Genomic DNA, 23,271 nt, shown 5'->3' with positions numbered 1-23,271 from the left:
AGCAACATCTTCCTAGGAACATCGCCAAAGGCAAGGGAAGCAAAGGCAAAAATGAACTGTTGGGATTTCATCAAGATCAAAAGCTTTTGCACAGCAAAGGAAACAGTTAACAAAATCAAAAGACAACTGACAGAATGGGAGAAGATATTTGCAAATGACATATCAGATAAAGGACTAGTGTCCAAAATCTATAAAGAACTTAACAAACTCAACACCCAAAGAACAAATAATCCAATCAAGAAATGGGCAGAGGACATGAACAGACGTTTCTGCAAAGAAGACATCCAGATGGCCAACAGACACATGAAAAAGTGCTCCATATCACTCAGCATCAGGGAAATACAAATCAAAACCACAATGAGATATCACCTCACACCAGTCAGAATGGCTAAAATCAACAAGTCAGGAAATGACAGATGCTGGCGAGGATGCGGAGAAAGGGGAACCCTCCTACACTGTTGGTGGGAATGCAAGCTGGTGCAACCACTCTGGAAAACAGCATGGACGTTCCTCAAAATGTTGAAAATAGAACTGCCCTATGACCCAGCAATTGCACTACTGGGAATTTACCCTAAAGATACAAACGTAGTGATCCAAAGGGGCACGTGCACCCGAATGTTTATAGCAGCAATGTCCACGATAGCCAAACTATGGAAAGAACCTAGATGTCCATCAACAGATGAATGGATCAAGAAGATGTGGTATATATATACAATGGAATACTATGCAGCCATCAAAAGAAACGAAATCTTGCCATTTGTGACAACATGGATGGAACTGGAGCGTATCATGCTTAGCGAAATAAGTCAAGCGGAGAAAGACAACTATCATATGATCTCCCTGATATGAGGAAGTGGTGATGCAACATGGGGGCTTAAGTGGGTAGGAGAAGAATCCATGAAACAAGATGGGATAGGGAGGGAGACAAACCATAAGTGACTCTTAATCTCACGAAACAAACTGTGGGTTGCTGGGGGGAGGGGGGTTGGGAGAAGGGGGGTAGGGTTATGGACATTGGGGAGGGTATGTGCTTTTGGGTAAATTGGAAGGGGAGGTGAACCATGAGAGACTATGGACTCTGAAAAACAATCTGAGGGGTTTGAAGTGGCGGGGGGGTGGGAGGTTGGGGTACCAGGTGGTGGATATTAGAGGACATGGCTTGCATGGAGCACTGGGTGTGGTGAAAAAATAATAAATACTGTTTTTCTGAAAATAAATTAATTGAAAAAAAAAAGAAAAGCTGACTTTCATTTTCCATTACAAGGAATGGAAGAAGTTGTGAGAGAAATACTCCCTTGATATATTCTCGGACAAACGGATATTACAAAATCTACAGTAGTTAATCAGAAAATTGGTTACTCCTTACCCCTCCTTTAGTTAGCATTAATAACAAATGAAGATAGTGCTGAGAGAATCACAGGGCCCTGGCTTCTGAACTTTAACCCAGCATCATGTAATCTCTTATTCCACCTCTTCCTGGCTCTACTTGCTTGTCTGTATTATACAGTCACCAGATGACGTGCAAAGAGCAAGGTCTCAAGCTGACTGGCCATAACAATCCACTCAACACTTCATGTCCCAACATGGCTGCTGAGATGTATCCTTTCTTCATCCTAGCTGGTCATGTCTGAATATCATGTATGATGAGGTCTGTGGTGGAAGTTACATAATGTTCAGACAGCTAGTCAAGAATCACAGGTGTTTTCATATTCCAGGTATTATTAATCCAGCCTGTATTTACCTCACTAGAGAGTCTAATGGTGACCTCATTCATTTTTACTGTTACTCGTTTATTGTGGGAGATCTCGTTCTCCTCTCTAATCGAACTCCATATTACTATGAGCCAAGGTTCCTATTTTCGAGGAGCAGGAGAGAAAACAAGATTCACTCAGCACTGAGGCAATGTTTCTTTTCCAAATGCCCCTGAAGAAGCCTTCTTTGGAAACCCAGTACTCACGCCTCCAGTGATACTAACTTCGTAGAAGCTCTGCTGGTTGGGTCACTCCACTCTGAAAAGAAAGGGCACATTCAATTATTACCCACATTTCCTACTGTCAAATGATCACTCTGAATGAAATCGGTCTTCAAACATGCAGCCCTTCCAGTTACACACACAGACGCACGCGCGTGCGTGCACACACACACACACACACACATTTTTAGCATTCTGTCATAAATCACAGATGAAAAAGTAAAGGAACCAATTGTATATGTCACAATATGACTTTTTACCACTGTCAATTCATGTTTTCATGATACCAGGTAGGAAAGAGAAGAAAGTAGGGGAGGAGATGACATGAATGTTTGGACTAAGTACAATTTTTTAAAAACACCTACTTTGTAAGGTGAATCCTGGAGTCAGGTGTTGGGATTCCTATAAGGAGGAACACATGAGACAAATATTAGTGAAATACTACAGAGGGAACAAAAGGTGTATTTGTTATTGTTGAAGGCAGAACTTGCCTAGTGTTCGCCAGAAAGAAGCCACTCTTAACAATTTCATTAAGTCGGCTTCTATCCCTAGGTCTATTTGAAGGATAAACATTTGCTAGTCACACCTGCCATAACATGACCATAACTGCCATTCCATCAGACTGATGAAACGTGTGCAACATGGGAACAAATGACCCACATGTGTGAAATTCAAGTGTTTAATTTCTCACTTAGCTAGCAATGATGTCTCTAGGGAAGGAAAGGGGCTCTGGTTCAAACTAACAAATGATTCTGGTTTTTGTTGAAGTGTAAACAAGACCAAAATTAATAGATGTGCTCAGTTGCTCCCTTTTATAGGAACAACTCCAATTTTCTACCTTAACTGTGATACATACACGATAGATGGATCTCGTTTTCACAAGACAAGTGTTCTTAAAACTTCATTACAAATTTGGTGACGTACAGGAAGCCATTTGAAATATGCGAGTGGAGCACATTATTTAAAGGGATTTAGATTTGATTTTAAAGTTATCCTGCATGCAACTCATTCACTGATTTTGAGAAATACAGATTTCTACACATGGTGCTTTCTGGGAGCATGGCACACCTGTATGGATCCTGCCCAAACTCGCAGGCAGAAGCACTATGACAATTGACAGAGCACACATGGCACCATGGGGACACAAGGGAAAGAACTGACTACAAGACAAGAGCTTCAAAAGGGAGACAACGAATTCAAGGGAATACAAGAATTGGTTATGTCCACTGCTGCTGTAAGTAACCTAGTTTTGAAGCCAAAACTTGCCACCCTATACAAGGAAAAACAAAGTCACAGCATCATTTGTCTTTAAGAGAAGTAATCAAGAACAATAATGCTGTGCTTTCATGGCAAGTGAATGTTTTGATCTATTTAGCATGATTTTGTTGCTAAGGAGACTTCACTTCCAGCAAGATTACCACTCCAGAAGACTACCATAAATTCCACATGAGATGGAAAAGGCTTCTCAAAGGCTTCTCTACCCTCACTTGATAGAGAACTGACTTTTGACAGAAAACTCTAACATGGATGGCCATTTGATTCCCAATCCTTAACAAATCATAGATGACGAGGAAGGGGAAACTGTCCTAGAGGCACAGCCACTGGGAACACTGAAACATGAAAACCAACAGCAAAGGAGGCCAAAAAAGATAACACAGCCAAGTTAGAACTTAACAAAGCATGGGAATCTATGGCTATTTAATATAGAGGCAGGCATTCCTACGCATCTTAATAGCTCCTGAGGGCATAATTATAGCATAGTCCAATAACTGGTGCTCACCATAATGTCTAAGTTATCAAGAAAGACAAAAGCATGTTTAGTAGAATATTTATAAGAAGTCAGAAAAATATTAATTACATCTCAAAATGATTTGTACTACATGATTCCTATGGAAGGATGGACCTTTGGTTATCCAAGAATTTTGATTGCCCAGAACACCTCATTTCTTTCCCAGGATGCCAAATAAATGGGGGATTAACCATTTGTATGACCTTCACTATATACAATATTTCTACCCATTATTTTTTACAAGGGATTTCATTACAATCATATGGGGCAAATTTGGGCTCTTATACCACTGGGAATCAAATGACAAGTTCAGAAGTCAAATAAACCAAACACTTGGTTAGAGAGTGACACATGCAGCTAGCCAGTCCCTGTACTGGTTCCATGAAGGTGGCCTGAAGTTTTAATCTTCATCCAAGTATTCTGGACTTTAGGCCTGAACAGCCAGTTGTTCAAGGCATTGGGGCAGTGATTTACGAAATGAATTTGAGGATTGCATTATTTAATGTATTAGGGTTACTGGAGTTATACATTCTTGATACTTTTTTTTTAAAGTAGTCTCCACACCCAACGTGGAACTTGAACTCACAACTCTGAGATCAAGAGCTAGATGCTCTATTGAGTGAGCCACCCAGGTGCCCCTTTATTACTATTGAGTGAGCCACCCAGGTGCCCCTTTATTACTGTTTTTAATGTTAAGCTGCATAAGACTTTTTAAAACCAGAATTCCAAACAAATGAAACACCTTTGGATAACACCCAATTTACCATACAAACACACCCAGTCCCAACTGGAAATAACTTGGCTGTGTGAAAAATCTGCATTGTTCATGCCATAATTATTGATGCCCATAATATAATTTTTTCTTTTTTTATTTATTTATTTTCAGCATGACAGTATCATTATTTTTTCACCACACCCAGTGCTCCATGCAATCCGTGCCCTCTCTAATACCCACCACCTGGTACCCAGACCTCCCACCCCCCCGCCACTTCAAACCCCTCAGATTGTTTTTCAGAGTCCATAGTCTCTCATGATTCACCTCCCCTTCCAATTTATCCCAAGCCCCTTCTCTCTAACTCCCCATGTCCTCCATGCTTTTTGTTATGCTCCACAAATAAATGAAACCATATGACAATTTTTTTAAAAGGAGGCCTGACTTTGGTCTGTGTGTTTCTTTCATAGGCATGTCACGTAAGTAATTTTAGTAACAGAATATGACATCCCATTGTTTCACAAGCGTGAGAATATTTTCAGTAATAACTGTGATGATAAGCCCACAATCAGACATTCCCACAGGATTTTGGTCCAGAGCAGTGACTGGCAAACTTTTCCTGTAAAGGGCAGGATACTCAAGATTTTAAGCTTTGGGGTGGATTGGGCATATAGTCTCTGTCACAAGTACTCAACTCTGTCACTGCCCTGCAAGAGCAGTCACAGCTGATGTGTAAATGAATCAGTGTGGCTGGATTCCAAGAAAGCTTGAGTTATAGACACCAGAGTTGGATCACCTCTGTGAAGCCTTTACTGAACTTCCCCTGGGGACACTATCAGTTCCCTCACTTCTACTCAGCGTATACTCTCCTCCTTGTGGGTCCTTTTATTCCTTCTGAGAAAAGGGCATTTTCAGTTTGGAATGTGAGCATAAATTTCAGTATGTTAGGAATTTTCAACTGTGTCTGTTTTTGTAAGTCTTCAGACTCACTGATTCTCTGAGCTGAAAACCCCGTGGGGATTACATGGTACGCACAGACATGCGTGCGCAGATACATGCACAGATAGCACAGGTGGGGAAACTGAGGCTCGTAAGAACTAAAGCTGGACCATCTGGCTAGTGATTGGCAGAGCCAGGATTAAAAGCAGCCAGGTCTGCAGCTCTAACATGAATGTACAATATGGATGCTTTCTGAGAGGATGGTGTCACCTGGGTCCGGCAAGAGTGCTGAGGGAAGGGGGGAACCTAGATAAGTGTATTTACTGTGAATGGCCATGTTTTGGAAAATGAACTTTGAACCAAGGCATCTGTAAACCTGTGTGATAAATACATCATCATAACACCTGAATCAAAAGGCTGGTTCGCTGATTTATTAGCTGGGTGATTCAGAGCACATTATTTTACTCCGTGCCTCAGTTTCCTCATCTGTGAGTTAGGGAGATTTGAATTACCAATCTCTTTGGGTTTCAATGAGGATTGAATTATTTACTAGATATGATGTTCTTAGAATGAGGCAATGCACATCACAGCATTACAGTGTTGATATACTTTTCTTTCAAACCAACATTTTTGAAGGAACCAAGTAAAACAAAAGAGTGGGTATATATCCATCCTGGTTTCACCATTTCATGCCAGTTGCCTCTACCTTTATCATGGGGTCGATGGGAGCACAGATAATTGGCAGAAAATGCAACTCGTCCTTGATTCCAAATTGTGCACTTACTACAAAAGCCCATTTAAACAACCAGTTCTATTGGTCAAAATTGCAACTTACATAAATTATCTCCAAAATTGGAGAACACAGCTGAAAACACTGCAATTGCTGAACCAGAGATGGATTCAACTGCTGAAATGTCTGGATGGTCTACGGCCAAACCACCCTGAACGCGCCCAATTTCGTCTGAAATGTCTGGATGGATCCCTTGGCAGGGATGTTAAGGATGACGGGGTTCCTTCTTCTACAAATAGTCTAAATTCCTTGACTGATACTCAAGGTCTTTTACAGAGATGCACTCATTTGCCTCGGGTTCAGATCTCTCTCTGCTTCCCATTACATGAATTCTGAACCAGCCACTTGAGACCCCATCAGTATGGATCATGCCATGATCCTACATCTTCTTGTGCCTTAGCCCATCCTGTTCTGCAGTGGAGTGTTCTTCTTTCCAGTCCTTCTCCACCTGTCAAACTTGTAGGCATCCTACAAATTATGCCACCTCTCTGAGCACTTCCTCAACACCCAGGGACTGTTAGATACTTCTCTGAACCTCCAATTCTCTGTGAAGACACTTCCTGCACTGTTTTGTCATTTAGCTGAAAACCCTTGGAGGGGTTTTCTTCATCCCTAACTTTAAGTCTTATTATATGACCTCAGAAAGTGGTTTCTGGATAAACAGATGGATGGATAGATGGATAGATGAATGGGTGGTTAATTGGATGGAAGGAAGGAAGGGAGAAAATCATTACTTTTTCTTTTAAAGTGTGTTATTAGAATAGCCATGGTGATTTCAGCATTTTAAAAACTGATGGTGAGAAAAAAATCTTATTGGGAGCAGGTGAGGAAAACAAACATTTGAAGTTCAGGGAGCTGGGATGGCTCAGTGGTTTAAGCCTCTGACTTTGGCTCAGATCATGATCCCACGGTTCTGGGATTGAGCCCCACATTCGGGCTCTCTGCTCAGCAGGGAGCCTGCTTCCTCCTCTCTCTCTGCCTGCCTCTCTGCCTACTTGTGATCTCTGTCTGTCAAATAAATAAATAAAGTCTTTAAAAATTTTTGAAGCTCCATCAATATGATGTGTTGGCATGTAAAGATCTGTGTGCTTATGAGCAAGGACTGGAAGGTGATAAACAAAATTGAAAATCAACCCATTAGGGTGAAGAGTACAGGTTTTTTAATTTAAAAAAATCTTGGATGTTGTTGTTACATCAACAAGTTGGTCTTAAATGGATGAGCTCATTCCTGTAATTCATCAGTTCTGGACAGAGTAACTTGGACAGTGACAGGGCTCTAGGTAGTACAATATACAGGCCAGCATCTGAGTATATATGCTTTTTAAAAATGTATTTATTTGACAGAGAGAGATCACAAACAGGCAGGCAGAGAGAGAGAGAGAGAGGAGGAAGCAGGCTCCCCGCCGAGCAGGGAGCCCGATGTGGGACTCGATCCCAGGACCCTGAGATCATGACCTGAGCTGAAGGCAGAGGCTTTAACCCACTGAGCCACCCAGGTGCCCCATGAGTATATATGCTCTTAAAGACTCTCCTTTGGGGGGCACCTGGGTGGCTCAGTAGGTTAAGCTTCTGCCTTCGGCTCAGGTCCTGATCCTGGGATCCTGGAATTGAGTCCATTATCGGGCTCCCTGCTCAGTGGGGAGTCTGCTTCTCCTTCTCCCTCTGCTTGTGTTTTCTCTCTCTCCCTCTCACTTGCGCTCTCTCTCTCTCTCTCTCAAATAAATCAATAAAATCTTTTTAAAAAGACTCTGCTTCAGGAAAAAGGAGATTTATATTATCTCGAGGGGCAAGAGGAGGTCTGGATTTTTGTAAAGATTTTATTTATTTATTTTAGAGAGAGAGGGTAAACAGGAAAAGGAGCAGATGGGGAGGAAGAGGGAGGGAGAAAGAATCTCATGCAGACTTTGTGCTGAGCATGAAGCCCAATGCAGGGCTTGATCTCATGACCCTGAGACCATGACCTGAGCTGAAACCAGGAGTTGTATGCTCAACTGACACCCTGAGGAAGTCTAGATTTTATAGCACTAGAACATCGAGGCCATCAGTATTTTTAAGACTCCAATTGGAAGACTGGTACAACTGAAATAAGATAAAGGAAAATGGAGGTAGCAAGAGAATTGACCTGTCCTGGGATGCAAAGTGAGTTCTTCTCGGAGTTTCCGGAAGTATGCATGACAGTGAGAGGAGCAGGCCAGGAATGGGTCATCTCCTGGTGAGGAAAAACAAAAAAACTTTATTTTGGGGCACTTAGCAAATGAAATACTTTCTTGGCACTAAATATAGTAGGGTTCTTTATAAATACTTAAGGACTCAGCTGGCCTTAATTGTTTTCAGGAGAACTTAAATCAATTCCATCTGCTCCCCTGCCCCATTGTAGTTCTGGAAGCCTATCTATGACACAAGGGGCCATCTGACATCCACTCCCACAGAGCCAGGAACAGGGAGCTCACTAAGTCTTGAAGCAGCCTGTCCCACATTGAGACAGTCTGATCCCACTATTCCTCCTGGTTGTGAGCTAAACGCCTGTCTCCCAGGAGTCACTCTCTAAGGATCATACTTTGTATGATACTTTGTAACTGCACAGAATATATCTCATCTCCTTTTTCTTCGCATGGCAAGCCTTCAGCTGGTGGAAGACAGAAATCCTATCCCCTGGTGCTGCCTTTCTCTAGTCTGAGACATTTGTAGCTTCTTTATTCATTCATTGGGAACCTTTAACTTTTCTTCTAATGCTTGGGTTCTGCATTCTGTCAACTCTCCTAGGTGCTTCCAGGAGGGCCTTCTGATGGCCTGGGGCTCTTCCAGCTCCTGGTATCCTGTCTCCCATATGATCTGCCCAGCTCGGCGGCAGGGGTGGCGGTGAGAGCAGTACATTCACTACCTTTGCTCCCTCCCTCTGGATACTCTGATACTCCTTTCCCTTGGCGGAGCCTCACAGTGACAAGTTTGGACATGTGTCATTGATTTCTCCATGCAAAGACAAGGCCGCTGAGGAGAATTTGTTCTCATTCACAGAGAAGGTTACTATGAGATTGGTAGTGCCATTCCGTCCAGCCAGACACAGGGTGCTCCTGTGAGTTCGAGGCTCAACATAGGAAGGAGAGGTCCCTGCAGCTCCCATTCCCCATTATCAACAGGGGCACCTTCTTGATTCAAACTCCCAGTTTGAAAAGAGCTGCTGTTCAAACCTTGCTTGACTCTTAAGGCTCGTGGCCAACATGATTTACTCGGGGAAGAAGGGTGACTAAATCATAGGCCCAAGGTTCCAGCACCAGGGATGACACAGTTTGTGAAGCAGGAGCAGACCAGCCTGTGTTGCACTCATCAGACATTCTGGTGTAGAAACACTCAACATAAAAACCAGGGCAATAATGGACAAAAAGGAGAGCTTTGGGGAGGAGTGGAGAGGATCAAAGTTTATGAAAGGTCTTTTTATTTATTTATTTATTTATTTTTAATGAGCCAGTTACATAACACTTTCTCCCCATCTTTACAGGTAACATAATTAGTCATTTCAAAGGTTATATTAATAAGAACTCTCAGGTAGCACTAAAACATGTTTTTCCCCCCCTTCTATAATTACCCAGTTCAAAAAGAGCCTTTGATGTATGAGAGGTACTTCATGGATTCATTCACAGCAGCAGTGCTGAAGCAGAATTTGTAAGTATGATTCAGACAAGGGCTGACACAGATTGGAGTCTACCTAGCACTATTTAAAAGGGGGCGCTAAGGACATTAAAAATGCATATGAGATTTAGAGGGGATGCTTAACCTACTTAAGAGAGAGACTATTTTCAAGTGTTTTTGAGTTGTGCATTTGTATGCAGTTGATAACATTCCTATGCTACTTCTGCATTCATCAACACTGGCCCAAAGTAACTCTCCGTGACAAGAGGTGGAAGCCTAATTCTAATTACTGAAGGATTTATGTTACATTTTAGGTGTTTCCTTTTACTGATTAAGGTTGGTCTTCTCCAAAATCTGTCTCACGTAAAACATACAGGTCTTATTTTGCCAAGGGGCAGGAAGGCCCTCGTTGGGATCAGGAAGAGTTGTCTCTTATCAGCAACTAGGCAGTGCCCCTGGGTTTTTGAAAAGGTGTTTCAGGGGCACCTGGGTGGTTCAGTGGATTAAGCCTCTGCCTTCGGCTCAGGTCATGATCTCAGGGTCCTGGGATCGAGCCTCTCATCAGGCTCTCTTCTCAGCTGGGAGCCTGCTTCTCCCTCTCTCTCAGCCTGCCTCTCTGCCTACTTGTGATCTGTCTCTCTGTGTCAAATAAATAAATAAAAGTCTTAATAAAAAAAGAATATGTATTTCAGACACCTGAAAGGATGAACTGCCTCCTCAGAGGTGTATCCCTCTCCCCCAGGTCATCTGAATTTACTCTGTGGCAGAATGGGGTTATCTCAAATCACTGTCCAAGCATGCCACATTGCTAGCCAGGCCACATGGAACCATGACTGTGTTTGAATTTTCAGCAACTGATTCTCTATTGGAAATGTGAGATTTCAGGAAATGGCAAGCCGATTCCATGTTACCACTGACGCATTTGATTAAAGTCAACTCTATGGTCAATCAATCTTTGACAAAACAGGAAAAAATATACAGTGGAAAAAAGACAGTCTCTTCAATAAATGGTGCTGGGAAAACTGGACAGCTATATGTAGAAGAATGAAACTCGACCATTCTCTTACACCGTACACAAAGATCAACTCAAAATGGATAAAAGACCTCAACGTGAGACAGGAATCCATCAGAATCTTAGAGGAGAACATAGGCAGTAATCTCTTTGATATCAGCCACAGCAACTTCTTTCAAGATATGTCTCCAAAGGCAAAGGAAACAAAAGCGAAAATACACTTCTGGGACTTCATCAAAATCAAAAGCTTCTGCACAGCAAAGGAAACAGTCAAAAAAACAAAGAGGCAACCCACGGAATGGGAGAAGATATTTGCAAATGACAGTACAGACAAAAGGTTGATATCCAGGATCTATAATGAACTCCTCAAACTCAACCCACACGAAACAGACAAACACATCAAAAAATGGGCAGAAGATATGAACAGACACTTCTCCAATCAAGAAATACAAATGGCTATCAGACACATGAAAAAATGCTCATCATCATTAGCCCTCAGGGAGATTCAAATTAAAACCACATTGAGATATCACCTTACACCAGTTAGAATGGCAAAAATTAACAAGACAGGAAACAACATGTGTTGGAGAGGATGTGGAGAAAGGGGAACCCTCTTACACTGTTGGTGGGAATGCAAGTTGGTGCAGCCTCTTTGGAGAACAGTGTGGAGATTCCTCAAGAAATTAAAAATAGAGCTTCCCTATGACCCTGCAATTGCACTCCTGGGTATTTACCCCAAAGATACAGATGTCGTGAAAAGAAGGGCCATCTGTACCCCAATGTTTATAGCAGCAATGGCCACAGTCGCCAAACTATGGAAAGAACCAAGATGCCCTTCAACGGATGAATGGATAAGGAAGATGTGGTCCATATACACTATGGAGTATGATGCTTCCATCAGAAAGGATGAATACCCAACTTTTGTAGCAACATGGACGGGACTGGAAGAGATTATGCTGAGTGAAATAAGTCAAGCAGAGAGAGTCAATTATCATATGGTTTCACTTATTTGTGGAGCATAACCAATAGCATGGAGGACAAGGGGCGTTAGAGAGGAGTAGGGAATTTGGGTAAATTGGAAGGGGAGGTGAACCATGAGAGACTATGGACTCTGAAAAACAGTCTGAGGGGTTTGAAGTGGCGGGGGGGTGGGAGGTTGGGGTACCAGGTGGTGGGTATTATAGAGGGCACGGCTTGCATGGAGCACTGGGTGTGGTGAAAAAATAATGAATACTGTTTTTCTGAAAATAAATAAATTGGAAAAAAAATATCATAAGCAAGTTTAAAAAAAAAACAACAACAAAAAAAGAGAATATAGACTTTTTTTCACGTTTAAAAATTTTTTTTTCAGTGTTCCAGAATTCATTGTTTATGCACCAAGGAAATAAGGGCTTTGAATGACACACTGGGCCACCTAGAGTCCTTTATTATTTATTTGGGCACTTTCTCTTTTATTTTGGTAAATTTAAGTGGAGGATTAAAAAAAAGAAAAGCACAGACGGTGTAGTTGAAAGGAATATAATTTCCTGAAAGGCTATCTTTAGCAAGAAACTTTGGTGCAAGTTCTTTCACTTCTCAAAATGAGCTAGACCTGTAAAGTGTGAAAGGCTCATAGCAGATTTTCCATTTTCATCCTTTTCAATCACACTTGAAGGATATTAATCTGTTTTTATGTTCTGCTATTCTCAAGATAAGAACACCCATGCATCCCAATCTAACTCTACTAAGTCTGCCTGTTCATCAGGTAGGGATGAGCACCTGCTGCAGAGTGTTGCCAAAGCTTCTACAACAGGCTCCAGGGCTGAGCACCTGTACTGAACACCAAGCACCAGTCCCATTAACAACACAGATGGAGGCATCCATGCACATGAAATGGGTCTGAAGCTCCTTCATCTCCAGCCTCCTTCAATACTCCCCAAGAAAGAACTAAAGCAGGGGCTCATCTTGCCACTGGACAGTGGTAAGTGAATGCTGGGGACCAGTTCCAAAGCACACATTCTTTCCTCTACCCCAGATAGTTCGACTATTATTGTAGAGTTGACTACCATGGTTAATGGAGAAAGAACAAAGGAAGAAATGATGTATTATCTTTCAGCATTTGACAAAGAAGAGGTTTCACAAGCGACAGAGAGTTCTATGTGATCTCTACCATGGGGTGGATGCTTAAATTAGTGTGAACTGAAGACTTCAATGTCAAACCCAGAAAAATCAGAAAAGGCCCAATTTTCTTTTTCATTTTTAAAAGATTTTATTTGTTTGTTTATTTGTTTAGAGCACTAATTGGGGGAGGAGCAGAGGGTGGCATTGAATCTCAAACAGACCCCATGCTGACCACAGAGCCCAGTGCAGGGCTTGATCCCATGGTCTTGAGATCATGACCTAAACTGAAACCAAGAGTCAGACACTCAACTGACTGAGACACCCAGGCATCCCTCTCTTTCTTTCTTTCTTTTTTTTCTTTAAGATTTTTTTAATCTACTTGAGAGGGGTGGGATGGAGGGGCCCAGGGAGAGAATCTCAAGCAGACTCCTGCTGAGCACAGGGCCCAACAGGGGGATCAATCTCCTGATCCTGAGATCATGACCTGAGCCAAAAATCAAGAGTTGGATGCTCAACCAATTGAGCCATTCCAGTGGCCCAGATAAGGCCCAGTTTTCCATGAGTGATTACTTCTATACCATATTATCCGTATCATAGTTCATGGCTAGAACTCTGGTGAATCTAAAACAACTTGTGGGGAGAATCACTTTGTTGGACTTAGACACACATGCTGGGTGCACCACTGGCTGAGGAGCAGACGAAAGTCTGGGTTCCAGACTCCCCTAACACAGAGCTGCCTGGCTAGCTGTTCTTTGTAGTAACTAGGATGTTGTCCCAGCCTTGTCTTCCTCAACTTTGTATCTCTAGTGCCTAGTATATAGTGACTAGTTAATATGAGATATTATTATTATTAGTGTCTGAAGTTTCTGTGTTTGAATTAATAATAAGAATCATAGAAAGATTCACCAAGCACTTAGAGTGTGCCAAGCACTCAGTTTCCACACTCAGTCTTTGTATGCTACAAGTAAAGAGGCAGGAGTTACTATCATACTCCTTTGGAAACACAAGAGATCAAGTGACCTATCCAAGGCCACACAATCAGTAAATGGCTGGGTCTGTTTTGTTCTAATAACTTCTACCAAGTATTCATTATGTATAAGACCCTGGGATCTAGAAAGGAGACAAAGTCAAGCTCCTCCTCGAGAAGAGCTCACTCTGCTTAACATGTTAACCACCTGCCAAGGGGAATACGCCCAGGTTCTGGAAGGAAACTATTGTGTGAGGCTTTTGGGAAAGGCTTCATAGTGAAGGTGAGAGGAGCCGAGTGTGTGCACATACATGTGTGCATGTGTGTGTCTGCATGTGTATTCCTTTCAGAGGAACATTCTATGTGGTAGATGTTCAAGTGGTGTATGTTTGGGTTAAACAGCATAACATAAATATTAAGGTCTTTACCGCGAAGATTTAACTAAAGAGATGATTAATTTTTCATATAACTATATTCATGAATGAAATGGTGGGATCTTACATATTTCATTATTGTTGTTAGAGTCAGAATGATCCCCCAAAGACCCCTGGACTAAGAGTAAGGAGAGCTTAACTCGTGTCTCAGATTGGCGGAGAGCTACCTGAGTAACCCTGGCCAAGCTACTTGCCCTCTCTGAGCCTCAGTGTTCCTACCTGCAGCACATAGGCTTTGGCTGAGATGGCCTCCAGGGGTTCTCACAGCTGTCCCCACTCTTAACCTCTGCTACCACGTCTTCAGGCCTGCCCAAGGGAAAGGAAGCTACCGCGTGGCTCAAGGGTCTGGACAACATGGTTTTGAATATGCATAAGACCCGTCAGGACAAGCCCTGCAAGCAGACCTTGAGCACTGCCCGCATGAGCTTAGCAGACAGGCAGCTCAGGCTCCCGTCCAGGGCTCTAGCTGAGAGGGGCTCCATACACCTTGCCCCTCCCCTCTATTGAAATGCAAAGACCAAAACAGCTGCAATTTGGGAAGTACAAATTCTTGTGATGAAGAATAACAGTGGGAGCAACTGAGTGGTTTTAAAATACAAATATGATTGAACAGAAGAAGTCCACAAAATTAGGTTGGAGTTTATTTTCGGAGACGTAGACTTAAGTGACCTTGGACTCCAACTGCCATTGGGGGAGAGGATAGCTCTCTTCCTGTTTTAGTACCAGGAAGCATAATAGGAAAGTAAAATCAGACACGGCATAGTCTGGGGTGCCACAGGGCCTAAGGACACAGAACATCGGCACCTTCCTTACTCCAGAACTGATGAAAACCTGAAACTAGGAACTCCAGTCCATGGGTCCCAGCTCTGCATGTGGGTGTGTTCACTAGGGTCCAGGCTGCTTCTTCAAAGGGCCTTTCCTCCTCCAGAGCAAAACCCCATATATGTCGGGGGTGCGTGGGTAGGAGGCTGTCAATAACTTACTGGAAAATTTAATTTGCTTGAATAAATGATTTAGAACATTGGTACTCATGGACCCTGATGGTTCTCTGAAGAGGCAGCAATGGGGAGTGAGGTGGAGTGAGGCACAAAGATTGCTAGGCAGAAAGGGGCAAAGGCCCTTGGTGTTCCCAGCGGGGTCGGCACTAGGGAATTGGGCATCAGAACAATTCTTCAGTCCACAATCCACTATCAATTGCTAACAGGCCTGCAGGAGGTTCTGCTTCTCCCAGGCAGGGGTTTTAGCACTGTTCTCTGCAGCAGCAGTGAGGCCAGCTGTTCAACAGGAAATGGACCATGGGTGCTGGAGCAGGCCTTGGCCTGGGGCCCCCACAGGGAGCCCAGCTGGCAGCTGGGAGAGAACCCAGAGGGTGACCATAGTCTGCACAGCCTGTCACTCCCAGTGCGGGCAGTGAGCACGGGACCCCTGCAGAAACATGCACCTGCCTGCTTCCCTTGGCAGGCTCCCCTTCCTAGCAGGCCCTGGGAAGACAAGGGCTGGAGGATGGAGCCCTTTGGCCAGGGTCATAAAAGTTCCCATGCAAGGAAGCAGGGCACATGGGAAGAGCTATTGGTCAGTCTTTCTCTTTACCTTTTTCCTCTGGGCCCTCCCAGGATAGACATTGTGTTTCCCAAAATGTTTTGTCCTAAAGATGCTCATACAAAATGGGCTGCTTACTTAAGATTCGAGAGCCTTTTTAAGTCTGGTCAGGCCACAGTATCGAACATGGACAGCACTTGGAAAATGAGATCCTAGTTTGGAGACTGGAAGTGGCCACAGCACATCTTGGCATCAGGAAGGCATCCATCAAACCTCACACAGAACTCCTACAGCTAAGGGTGGGGGTATGTTGTGTTATTGTGTGCTAAGGGGGATTTATGGAGCAGCAGAATAAGCTCACACAAACTGTTAAGTACATAAAGTCAAGCTAGAAGGCTGCCTTTAGAGATATTCCATGGGGCTCTGTCATTTGGGGTCCTTCCCTGTTTACCAGTTTTAATGATAATAATGCCTTACTTTTTACTACACTTTTTGATTGAAAGAAATAATTGTCAAAAACACTATCTCATTTAATAAATAACTTCAGAACATACAGAATGTCTTCTTAACCAAATTGTAGGTGAGACTACATGGCAAATAATCGAAATTCAGAAAGATCTTGCAAACCTGGCCTGAAACCAGGAAGATGAAATTTTAGCAGAGGTAAACGAAAATCACAGATATGTTCCACAAACCAAGCATAAACACGCAGAATGAGGAAGCCCAGCTGACTTGGCTATGATTCCTGGGCTAAAAACCCAAGGATTTGAGTTTGGCAGGGAGGTTAGCAGCCAAAAGAACCGATACCAACACAGGTGATAGGAAGGTAAGTGTGACGCCCACAGTGTGGTTGTCAGTAGTTGATCGCACACACTAGTATCCTGTATGGGAGAGACCACATTGGAAAGCGAATGCCAATCTCGATGGCCCATTTCAGCAAGGACACCGGAATAAGGCACTCTCTACTGGGGACAGCTATGAGGACCACAAGAGCTTAGAAAACTCATCACATGTATAAATGCACTTTAAAAGAGAACATTTAGTCTACAGAAGAGGGAAATAGAGGGAAGGTCTAAGAGGTGACTTCAAATACCCTAAGGGTTCTCATATGGAAGAGATCTGGGATCTGCTTTGTGGACTAAGAGGTTAAAATCCATCCTATGTGTAAAAGTTACCAGGGAACCCATTTTAGCTCAAACTATAAAACATTTTCCATTCCTGTGAGCTTTCCAATCACGGAGCCTATTTCTTTAGAAGGTAATGCAGGCCCATCTCTAAAGGCATGAGGATTTAAGGGATTCTTAGAAAGGCGGGGCAGGGAGGTTATGGACCAACTGTAATGCCTTCCATGAGCCTATGATCATATTCTTCATCGCAGTAAAATCGAGGATATTTATGATGCGAAACCGAATCTGAAACAGCATTTGTTGTTTGTTTGTTTGTTTACATGACATACAAACATGGCTGACCAAATTGGCTAAGGAAATTCATCATTCTCCCAGGGACAGTGGGGGAGAAGTCCTAGGGAGGGCCCTCTATCTTACAGTGAGATGGACAGCAGCCCCATTTGTCTGACTATTTGCTCAGCTCTTGGAAAATCCAAAAACAGTAGAACTATAGACTTTTCTGGGCTTGATCACTAATACTCCTGCCAATCATCTCTAGTGGTCACAATGCTGTTCTATAAAACTGAATGAATATTCTTCTCTTTGGAATGGTCCTAAGACAGTCTCCTGAGACTGCATCTCTGATTTCTATGCAAGTGCTGGTAGGGAAGACATATAAAATCAACTGTCCTATTAAACACAACTTCCCAACAATGAGCCAACACAAAATGCAATCCACCAGGGGGGGAAAAATGGCTAATTCTTTTAAAAGTTTCTAACACTAAGTTATGATTTCACTGACATGGTATAAAAATCCTTGTGCTTTTTCTTTCTTTCAAATAAATAATTGACTGCTTTATGCAAAACTCTTCAGTCCCAGTGGGTGTTTCAGGGAATCTCAAAATTTTCTCCATCAGCCACAGGGCTGTACATGCAAAAGGACCAGCTCACACTGGCTGCCTTCACCATGGTACCCCCAAACCAAGATTCTACTTTTAAAGGGCCTAATTCTAAGTTGCAGTTGGGGACCATGGTGATCGGTGACCCTGTGGCTTCATTGTGTTTTCATTCAGACAATCAGTCCACACTCTTGTCATTGCCAGATGCAATGAATTCCATTTCATTCATTAAATATAATGGGGATGTGTATGGTCATGGGCCAGGACTCAGATGCTCCGTATTCAAAGTCCACCAAGAAACCTCTCCAAAGGCAGCAACAGATAGACAGACCACCATGGTGACATACTGGGAAGAATTCAACCATACCCGTGGAGCTCTACACATGTTTTTGGCAGTGGCAACCTAAGGCCACAGCCCACCTAATTAACGAGGTTTGACATCCCAAGAGATGATTGCCTTGTAAATCTGGATCCTTCTCAGGACATTTGTCTCCATTAGTTGAACTAATCAGTACAGAAGACTGGCCACCCCATTAGGAAATATTGCAAGATTGATTCCAATCTAAATTGCCTTCTTCGGTAAAGGCTTCTGCTCGATGGTCCAGTCCAGGCATCAGAGGAGTCTGAGGTTTCCTGAAGGCCATTTCTTCCCTAACTTGGGAATTTGTTTTCTTCATCTGGAAGCTAATTTTGACAACTATTATTCATTTTCAAAAGTGACTTCTAAACTTTATTGTTCAGTTTCTAGCTTTTGTGCAAATTTTTTTCCCATCGCCAACATCCAAATGACCATCATTTAAAATATGATATAATAGTACAGCCATTTTTTCCCCAGAGCAACTTCCCTGGAAGGAACACCACACCATACCCTCATAACATGAAAGAATTCTTTCTGGTTAACCTCTAATTTGTTCCTTTAGCTGCAGGTCAGACAAAGCGATCTGATAAAATTCACACACCTTCATTGGCCACTCCCCCAGCACCATCTTTATTGATCTACATTTGGTTCCATTCACCCCACAGAAAAAAACATTTTCTTGGGTGTCTACTATCTGCAAGGTATCTAAGAGCTGAGTAGCTGGACCAGATCCAGGCACAGGATGCAGCTGAGCTCTATCTACGTAACTAGAGTATTTGTAACTGGAATAGGTATAGGATAATAATTATTAGCTATTGTTTAAAAGTAGAACTAAAATAAACCCATCAGAATTGGATTTAAAAGAAAAAAAGAGTCACATTCAATTTGTTATCATGTTCCAGATAACATCACCAAAGAGATGTGCTGATCTCACGCTGTAGGACAGACAGATCGGGACTGCAAGTGCATAGACTTGGATTCTACGGTAAGTGAAAAACAAGTCCAGGCAAAGGGAGGCAGGAGGAGACATTTCGTGCAATCCCCAGGCTGAGCCTTTTTAAAGACTTACACAATGCATCAGTATTCCTTTCTAAGGGCTGCTGTAGCTTTTCAAACATGATAGCTTTCTTGTAGTTTACACTTATCACATTAAGAAAAATGGTAATGAGGAGTTCACGATAACTGCCTTTAGATCGAACAAAGGCTCAATTGCTAAGGAAAAAAGAAGTAATATCTATTTTCATGGAAAGATCCCTCCAGTGAACAACTTGGCCATAGCTTTTTTCTCTCATTATTTCTGAGCTTAGTAATAATAAGGCATCAGGCCACCAATACAGCTAAAACTCCAGCCAATATGATTTGTATGGAATTGTCCTTCCCCTTAGAATGACAGAATCACAGCGCCAGGGAGAAGAAAAGGAAACTATTTGCCCCATTCACATGAAATTAACAAATAGATCATAAGGTGTTGGTCTAGCTATTGAACACCAGGCCCTCATCCCCCATCAACACACACCACCGATAAAAGTAAAAATAAGCCAGGGCAGCCTGGGTGGCTCAGTCAGTTAAGCATCTGCCTTTGGCTCAGGTCATGACCTCAGGGTCCTGGGATCAAGGCCCACTTTAGGTTCCCCACTTAGTGGTGAGTCTCCTTGTCCCTCTCCTTCTCCCCCTGCTTGTGCTCCTTCTCTCAAACAAATAAATAAATAAAATCTTTTTAAAATTAAAAAAAAAAGCAAAAATAAGCCAACAGAGGCATCAAAGTCTGCAGTCACCTGAATTTAATAACATTACCAGCATGACTAAGGCTTAGTGAAATTGATCCAGAGAGCCCCCTCAGAATATTCCCAGACCATAACAGGTTGAGTATTTTTCAATGCCTCGACAGTCACTCCTCTCTCCAGATCAGTTTCTTTTGGCAATTACTTCAAATAATGGGAAATAAATAGCTTCTTTATTCCATATTAAGACTGGCAAAGTAGCAGGGCAAGTGAGAGCCATATCTTCTTCTGAAGGGATGCCTGACTAATGGAGAAGGAGAACATTCTAAACTCAATATGAACACTCTAGGGACCAGGCAGTGTGGACATAAAACCTTGCCCCATAAACATGCTATAAAGCTTCAATCCTATGTTATAATCAGGAAGGCCGGCCCCTCTCTACCACGGTGAAAACAGCCACCTGTCAGACAGCATAAGCTAGAAGTAGCTACTGACATGATACTTTCTTGTAAATCGGAACACTGAGATGCTATATACTAAGTATTTACTAAACAAAAATCCAATCTAATTCTTGCATCACCACTTAGTCATGTTTGTTTTTTAATGAAAAGGTAACAATTATAGAGTCTTTTTATTAAGAATTTCCTGTTGACATCTTCAAGGCCTCTAAAGCATTTACACGCCATGGGAAAGGGACACCTTCCAACTCCTCTCCCCATCCTGCCCACCCTGCCAAGGTTTGTTTGTTTTTTTTTTGTTTTTTTAATGACTTTGTGAGAATCCACTGCCCATAGATGTCTCTAAATCCTCTTTAAACATCTGTTTTCAGCCCATACCATCTCTTGGGGGTAACCAGATCCATACGTTTCCTCCCTGCTACACATTTAGGAAAACACCAAAGAGAAGATCCAAAGAGAACACCAAAAGAGAACTTTTCCAGGGAAAAGTTCTTTCAAGCAAAGGTCACTTTGGGCTTGAGGCAAATAAATGAACATGGAGGACTCTCCCCTGGGCTTCAGACAAATACAAATTGTGTGATCAGTTTGTATCTCTCATCCAAACGCCAGTTGTCCACTGGTGGTTTTCTACTGGGTTCTAGTCATGTGCTTTGCCCCATTGTGACAGCACCCCACCCTCTCCTGCCACTCCCTCCTGCTCAACTAGTTTGTCCTTCATTTGCTTTCAAAAAGAAAAGAAATGTGCAAAATCATTAAAAACAATCCCGGACAGGGATTTGCAAGCTACCCACAGAGACTGTTAGACAGCTGACAGCAATCGACGTGCCAGGGTCTCTGGGATAATTAAACAAATGTGACAATTTGAAAAGCTGCAAAGTGCCTTATGAACCAAAAAGAAAGAAAAATGCCCTGTATTAAAAGACATGAAAGGGGGGCGCCTGGGTGGCTCAGTGGGTTGGGCCGCTGCCTTCGGCTCAGGTCATGATCTCAGGGTCCTGGGATCGAGTCCTGCATCGGGCTCTCTGCTCAGCGGGGAGCCTGCTTCCTCCTCTCTCTCTCTCTGCCTGCCTCTCTGCCTACTTGTGATCTCTCTCTGTCAAATAAATAAATAAAATCTTAAAAAAAAAGACATGAAAGGAGTTTATATATTTAATAAATAGGAAAAACCATTGTGGGGTAATTTATACTCCTCAGCAAAGGCAGCTTGGGAGCCTATGAAGGGTTGAAATGCGGAATTCAAAGTCACACTTTGGGACTCTTCGGAATTGATGAACCACTCAGAAGAGTCACAATTAAATCCCATAGAAGTTTGCATGTATTTAGCGGTTAGAAGTCCCTGGATGTTTCGATGTTTCGTTTCTGTTACTGTGTTCCATCCACTCAAGAATCCAGACAAGCAGTTCTCCTTGTTGTCATCTCATAGATCAGATTCCCAAGTCCCAGTGAAGACCCACCTCCAGGACAGAGTCACACAGCCAGCATGTGGCAGATGCAGGACCTCCATTCAGGTGGTGGCTTTGCCTTCCAGGCTTTTGCCACCACTGAGCTCCATAAGGATGGGCTCTCTATAAAGGAACATCGTCAAACAGCAGGAAGCAGGCATTTTTACCTTCCTGTAGGCCAATGAGATTTGGGGGGCGGTTAGGAGCTCCTTTATACTTGTTTAGAAACCACTTCCCTTACTCACACTACTTTTTCAATTCATTGTCACATGTGTGCATCACACAACCTAGATGGCAAATCAAAGCCAATTAAGTCCACCTGTAAGGAGGAGCCTTGGATTTTTAAATGAGCCTTGCCATGGATGTAAAGTCCTAGTGGCTATTGCATACTATCCCTGTGATAGTATGGATCATGGTGTAGGTGAGCAACTTTCCCCCTTGAAGTAACGGGTCATCTAAAAAAAAAAAAAAAAAAGAAAGAAAAGTCTCCAGAACTGTCAAAGTGTTGCCCGTGGTCCTTCTTTTCATGAGATACCTTAGGTGAATATCTCACAAGATGAAGAAACTGGAGAGGGTAGGAAAAAGGAGGAGTGAAAGAGAGGAAGGAGAAGGAAGGAGGGTACCTATGAACCAGGTGCCAGGTTTTTATAGTACCATTTTTCCAGAAGGGGCCCTCCCAAGGTCTTACATATCCTTTGCTTCCCAGAGCCTGGGGATGAAGGCATTATCACTCCTGTGGAACACAGGGGAAAGAATTTGTCTGAGGCCTGGCACTTTCCCTGTGCTGCCTTCAATTTCTCTCCTCTTCTCTGTTTTATGGGGCCATTAACTTTATCTCTTTCTACTTACTTAGTCTGATTTTGGTCCTTTTTTATATAGTAGAAGTACTGTTTAGAACTAGAGTAGAATTTGACCATTGGATTCTACATAAGCCTCAGATGGAAATAAATTATTCAGATAGACTCTAAACATGGCTAAGGGTACATAGTCAAAAAGTAAAACTAGATTTGGTTTCATTTAATGATCACACTCAGAAAGAAGACCCAGAGCAGATCTTAAGAGATAAGTTAGAGGCAGTTCTCCCTAGAATTTCCAGCCATGATGGAAATGCTGTTATTTTGTACTGTCCAATGATAGTCACTGGCCACATGGGGCTCTTGAGTGCTTATGATGTGCCTCATGGACTGAGGAATTGACTTTTATTATAATTTAACACACTTAAACTTCACTAACCAGCCACATGTGGCTACCATTACTGTACTGGACAGAGAAGACTAGTCGACACTTCGATTTTACAAACAGAAAACCCAAAGTCAATAATGCTTCAGAGACAAGCCAAGGGTTGAAAAGTAGCTTGTGGATGCATCAGGCCTTGCTCTGAGGTTTCCTGATGCCCAGTCCAGTGC

The 23,271-nt window shown here is 42.6% G+C and overlaps 1 protein-coding gene across 7 annotated transcripts in view; it reads right to left on the bottom strand.

Moving 5' to 3' along the window:
• The window catches only part of AFF2 (AF4/FMR2 family member 2), a 465,338-nt gene that overhangs the window by 144,535 nt on the left and 297,532 nt on the right, over positions 1-23,271 (bottom strand). For 2 of the 7 annotated variants that reach the window (XM_044234980.1, XM_044234981.1), the window contains exons 5-7: positions 8,325-8,411; positions 2,338-2,374; positions 1,976-2,009 (exon numbers count right to left, since the gene is read on the bottom strand). In XM_044234980.1, coding sequence (XP_044090915.1) covers positions 1,976-2,009; positions 2,338-2,374; positions 8,325-8,411 — 158 coding nt within the window. Of the gene's footprint in view, positions 1-1,957; positions 2,010-2,337; positions 2,375-8,324; positions 8,412-23,271 lie in introns of all 7 variants that reach the window. The other 5 variants (XM_044234982.1, XM_044234983.1, XM_044234984.1 and 2 more) reach the window with 3 other exon arrangements.

This window comes from Neovison vison, chromosome X (genome assembly GCF_020171115.1).
Source record: "Neovison vison isolate M4711 chromosome X, ASM_NN_V1, whole genome shotgun sequence".
NCBI lineage: Eukaryota > Metazoa > Chordata > Mammalia > Carnivora > Mustelidae > Neogale > Neogale vison.
Note: the sequence above shows the minus strand (reverse complement) of the source record. Positions and strands in the feature narration are given on the sequence as shown.